The following is a 6,000-nucleotide window of genomic DNA, read 5'->3' on the forward strand; positions in this document are numbered from 1 at the left end:
TTATTTTATTTATTTAAGTTTATACTTTAAAATTTAAATATTTATTTATTTATTTTCTTGATCCTTGGATCTCATGCACCTTTGGCCATTGAGTTTTGACTCTTTCATTAATTGAGCCAATGAATGGCTTCTTGATTTTTTAAAATATTGATATTCTAGTTATCACTTATAAATATTGAGAGAAAAAAAAAAAAGAGTAGAACATAATAAAAACACAAAAATATTATATTAATATTTAATAAATAAATGTGAAAAATAAAGCTAATGGCTAAAATAAGAGAAAATATATTAATTGTAATTTATGCAATTTTTTTAATATATATTTAGTACTTTTATTTTAATATCTAGCGGAAAAGTGATCATTAAAAGAAAAAAAATAGTTGAAAAACTTCAATCAGGTGCCAAAGTAATAATAATACCGAACTTCGAGGGCCATACTCAACTACTAAGGGCATGTTTATTCCAAATGATCAGTTCGTACTGAACTAATAATATAGACTAGTTTAAAATGTTTATTTCATTAGGTTGAATCCCGCTATCATAACAAAAGCTCGTTGTTATTCACACTATTATTAAGATTATCTATACCACCTCAAGACGCGGTGTTTGGCCAATCACCCCTCTTGCACGTTGAAGTGAACAAAAATTAAATTTATTAAATAATCACATCACGTATATAATTTTCAGTTAAATCATATTTTTCATTAATCACATTTTTTTTTTATGTAAAACACACCCAAGATTCAAATATGATATTTATTGCTTGAAATTTTCTAATAAAATATATATGTTGCCTTTAATTAATTTATTCTCCAACATTGTGGACACAACATCACATTTAATTATTTTAATGAGAAGTTGATTATTAAATATATTTATTGTTTATATGTATATATGTTTTTATAGTATGTCATAATTATAAATATTTTATTATTATTTAAAAAATTATAAATACTTTTTTAAAATTATATATATCTTAATAAATACCCTCTGTTATAACAACTCATTATAGGAATATTTATTAAAATATATGTATTTAAGGAGATTATTTATAATTTTTCAGATTACAAAGAGTATTTATAATTAATGTAATCCTTGGGGAAGCCTATTGTGATTTACCTTAACCAATGTTGTTATGGGATAATTAATCTTTCCTTCTCTGAAATTTGCTATAATTATAAATAGATCCCTTATAATTCGAAAAATTATATTTAGTACTTTTGAGATTGACTTATTGTAGGTCAAACAAATCTTTTGTGACTAAACTACCTTTATAAAGGTGAAGGTAATACCTTTTCATATGCATTAATGTGTAAAAATTTATATGGATAATTTGATCATAAAATACTTATTTGACCTACAATAAATCGGTAATAAGTTAATATTGGGTAAATATGAATTTTTATCAAATTTTTTGTTAATATCTCTAAATTTGGTCAGTTTTGATAATGAAGAACTTATTTGTTATATAAAAATAAATTTTAAAATACTCAATATAATTTTTTAAATTATAAATAATTTACGTACAATTACGTCAACTTTGAGGAGTGGGGTTGCAATTATCCCGATTATAATATTAGGAGAAAAATAAAAAGTTAAAGAGAGAAATGAAATTGAGGGAATTGGGCATAGCAAAAGCCCTAAACGCGCCGAAATGCTTCATTTTAGGGCTTCTCTTCTCACAGCCCTTATTATATAAACACACACAAGCACACAAACTCCAAACCCTCTCTTCTATACATTAGGAATAGGTATTTGTATATACCGGGGTTAGGGTTTCTTTCTTCAATCAATGGCGGAGGACAAGGTGACTAGATCGAAGGGTGTTGTGACCAAATTCAATGATCAGAAAGGTTACGGATTCATCCAGCCCGACGAAGGTGGCGAGGATCTGTTTGTCCACCAAACCGCCATCAAATCTGATGGTTACCGGACCTTGCGCGAGGGTCAGGTGGTTGAGTTCACCATCATCCTGGATGGCGATAAGACCAAGGCTGCTGATGTCACGGCCCCTGGCGGTGGACCGGTAGATTCGACTTCCCGGAGGGGGAACAACAGCAACAGCCGTGGGGGTGGTTATGGGTTCGGTGATCGGAGGAATGATGGAAACGGGTATGGTTATCGGAGTGGCGGAGGCGGCGGCGGAGGGGGTGAGTGTTTTAATTGTGGAGAATATGGTCATATGGCGAGGGATTGCAACAACGGCGGCGGTGGAGGCGGGAATGGTGGGGGATGCTATAACTGTGGAGGGTATGGGCATATGGCTAGGGAGTGTCCTAGTGGTTCTCGAGGCGGTGGCGGAGGTGGGGCATGTTTTACCTGTGGGGAGCCAGGGCACATGGCGAGAGACTGTATGCGTGGTGGTGGTGGTGGCGGCGGCGGCGGGTACAGTCGTGGTGGTGGTGGTTTTGGAAGGTTTGGCGGCGGCGGTGGTGGGGGAAAGTGTTTCAACTGTGGGGAGTCTGGACACTTTGCCAGGGAATGCAAAGAAGCGCCTCGTGAATAATTTGATGCGTCGACTTTCTTAGCTATCTCCTTTTTGGTTCTGTTCATGGTTTTATTTTGGACGGCTTAATATGCTGTTTTATGTTTTTTTTTGTTTCCTTATGCGTGGCGGGTTTAAATCTATAGGATGGTGCTTATAATATTCCGGCATGGTTTTTGACTTAGTTGTTTTGGCATGCGATCCACTGATTTTGTGAACTGAATATTCTCCGGTTGGGCGATTGGAAAGTGTATATGGTGGTTCGATGACTCAGATAGTTTATGCCTATTTTGAAGTACATTTTTAGTTGTTCATCAAACCAGTAGCTCCTGCCAAGCTCTGGATATTTTGGTGTTGGCTTTGTTGCATAAACTATGCATTTCGAATATCTATACCATGTTTATTCTCCCTGATTTTTTTGTTTTTATTATCTATGCTTCAAGACTTTGTTCATCTATTTATATGAAGCTGCAATGGTTGACCACTTTAGTAGATGGCAGATGCAATACTAAGAATGAGACATTATCATGCAAGTAAGCAACCAATACAATTTATTCATGTGTATTTATCTTTCAAGTGGACATGGAATGGAATACATCTTAGATTTGATGTCTCGGTTTCACTTGCAAATGGTGTTTCACTTGCAAATGGTTGTTCATTGTTGGATTTAAACATGTCTATTTTTCTCCTTTTGATTTGGTTATTTCTAGTGTATTCATTTGGAAAAATGGGATACGATACCTGATGTCGAAACCACTATTGTGCATCATGCACATGAGTTTGATGATGGCCATTTCTCCTTTATCTATTAGCGGTAAGTCTGGACCTAGTTGATGTTGATATGACCTTGTTTGTATGAGGCCTATGCATATCTCATTGGATATTTGATTTTTTTCTGTATGTAATCAGGGTTTTAGTTACTGATTGTTAAAAGTATTCCTTCAAGTGCCTCTGTGAAATTTGAGCAGTAACCTGAATTTATGTTATTTAAAACTTTTGAATATTTTGCATGTATTACAAAGCAATAATGGGTTATACATACGTGCCAAATATGTTCTGTATTTGTTGTTTTGTCTAAGGTACTTGATTGTGTTTGAAGTGCTTCTAGTTTTGGTGTGTGGCAATTTATAGTACAGTTTTCAATTTTTAAGTCAAAGTGTAGTACCATGTCGTTGGCTATGTGATCTACTTACTATCCTTCTAGTGATCTTGTCCCTTAAGGAATATTACTGTGCTTAAGTGTGATCTTTTTAAATGATAGCTAATGCTTCCTGTATGAATCTTGTGACTTTGACAATCAATTATTTCTGGTGGTTCTGAAATCGACATTCTAGCTTTTTCACTGCTAGTTAATGTGGCATGCAGGAGCATTGTCTTCTAATATTGGATTTTAGTATAATCTGAATTGGGTTGGTATTTTTATTTAACCTTGTTCAATATGGATGAGTATTGACTGTATTAATGGCATCACACTGTGACTTATCAGAAGTCACTTGCTAGGCTCCTGGTGATGTATCTCCTACTAGGATTACGAACCTTTTGGACGTTTCATGGCTCCTGAATCCATGATATACTATAGCTTGGACCCTTTTATTCAGTGTTTCAGATACTAGAACTTGAGGAGATTTCAATAGATAGCAGTGGTAATCAATAGATTCATGCATTTTTGTTAAACCATCGTCTTCCCCCTAACTTGGATGGAGGTCTGTTCTTTCTTTACAATTACATATCCTGTTAGCTCCTTGTGCCTTTAAGATGCTAAAACCATTTGGGCATTGTTTGATGGTGAATCCATAGGGGTGCCGAATGACTTGCTTCTCTCTGCTCTTGGTATTGTTTTAGGAAATTGTGGATGTGAATTGCCAAATGGCTTGCCTGGAGTTTTTCTGCATGCAGATTCTTCCCTTTGAGCTATAAATGGCTTAACATCAGCAGAGAAAACATCTTTTGCCATTTGGATATGCAACTGCCTGGTCAATGAAATCTTGCATAGTCACTCACCTTAGATAGGAGTTGAGGATGGGTGCAACAGGATGTTGGTTTTTCATTAATTGAATAAGAGACGATTCACATACTCATTTTTTGATTCGAGATCCACTCCAAATCTGAATCCCCTTTAATTTGTTAAATATCGTCGGTCCTATTTTTTCAAAATATTAAACTTTTGAAGATAGATAATTTTAGGATCAAAATCTGTTTTCGTTTCCATTCGAGTTCCAAAGATATGTAGAGTCCATTGTATGCTGAAACTGTTGTTTCATTGTATATGAGCATCACATGGATATTGTACTACTATTATTATACAAATACGCCTATTTCGGTCTGGGCTGGCCCAATCCAAATCCAGTACCTTCAGGATCAAAGGACGAACGAATAGATTCCCTTGTCTTTCATGGACTAAAAACTCTCCCCAAAGTAGTGCTTTTGTTATTTGGCATGCATACGTGGCATGCTAAGGGCTTGAATCATGTAAGCATGTTGGTGTTGGAAGTGTTTGGCTCTAGTCTGGTGTCGTGAATTGAGATGGATTAATCCTGATTTCAGTTGCCAACGGGGAAGTAGCTTGTATATATACTATTTAGCCGTCAACTTCAACAATATTGAGGAAACTACAACTTTTTCTCTTAAAACTTATTGCATATAGTTGATTAATCCCAAGCCAATGTTAGATCAATATGTGAAATATAAGATTTTGTGTGGCTTGGTATATGGAGTCGATTGAAGCCAATCATCTCGTGGCGGTTGAGGCATGTAATAATTTTGAGGTATATACATTGTAGAAGGACTAGTTATATCTACCCCAGCATCATCACGTTCAACTGAATCAATAGACATTCGGCTAGAACTTTTTCTTTGCCTGTGGGATGTGGTGGGACCATTGCCGGATGACGTTGCAATTTGTTGTATTGATGTGTTAGGGTTTTCTTAATAATTTGTAATCCGTGGGCTTATCGGTCCATCAATTGACCGTATCCTTCTAGTGGTCTACATTGACATATTGCTTCAAGGGCATTTACATCTTGTGTCTAAAAAATATAGGAAAACAATGAATTTTAATGTAAGGAAAAGTGTTTAAAATAAAATATTTGATATTATATGACATATCATAATTTGTAGTATAGGTGCATCTTCAGGTTGTTATCTGTTTTTTCACACGTTTGTCAGCAAATGACGTGTTATATTGTTGTACCATTTTCAATACTCTTGTTCTGTATCTCGTCTGTTGTAAATGGGTGACCATTATACAATCGTGTCATGTCGTCTTTTTCATCTAGTGATATATTGTATGTATTGCAGGTCCTACCTTGTGTTTGTACAATTAGAATGGGAGATCTTATGTAAGCTCATGTCTCGAGCATCTGCCACTTTTGGAATATTTTGTCTTATCCCGAATTGGCGAAGGACTTGTTCAGGATGATGTATTTCTACTATTGCATAGAATATTAGAGAACATGTTGATCTCTACAGTTGGAAGTTAAAATCAGCTGCGTAGACCATAGTGACATTTGAGTCCA

General features: G+C 35.1%; 1 protein-coding gene across 1 annotated transcript; it reads left to right on the top strand.

The window, feature by feature from the left end:
• Positions 1–1,639: 1,639 nt before the first annotated feature.
• Positions 1,640–2,758, top strand: LOC105178159 (cold shock protein 2). Its single transcript, XM_011101547.3, has one exon. It carries the CDS (start codon positions 1,793–1,795, stop codon positions 2,504–2,506), a length of 714 nt encoding a protein of 237 aa, XP_011099849.2. The 5' UTR covers positions 1,640–1,792; the 3' UTR covers positions 2,507–2,758.
• Positions 2,759–6,000: the final 3,242 nt, after the last annotated feature.

Source organism: Sesamum indicum, linkage group LG9 (assembly GCF_026168435.1).
Source record: "Sesamum indicum cultivar Baizhima isolate 11 linkage group LG9, ASM2616843v1, whole genome shotgun sequence".
Classification (NCBI taxonomy): Eukaryota; Viridiplantae; Streptophyta; class Magnoliopsida; order Lamiales; family Pedaliaceae; genus Sesamum; species Sesamum indicum.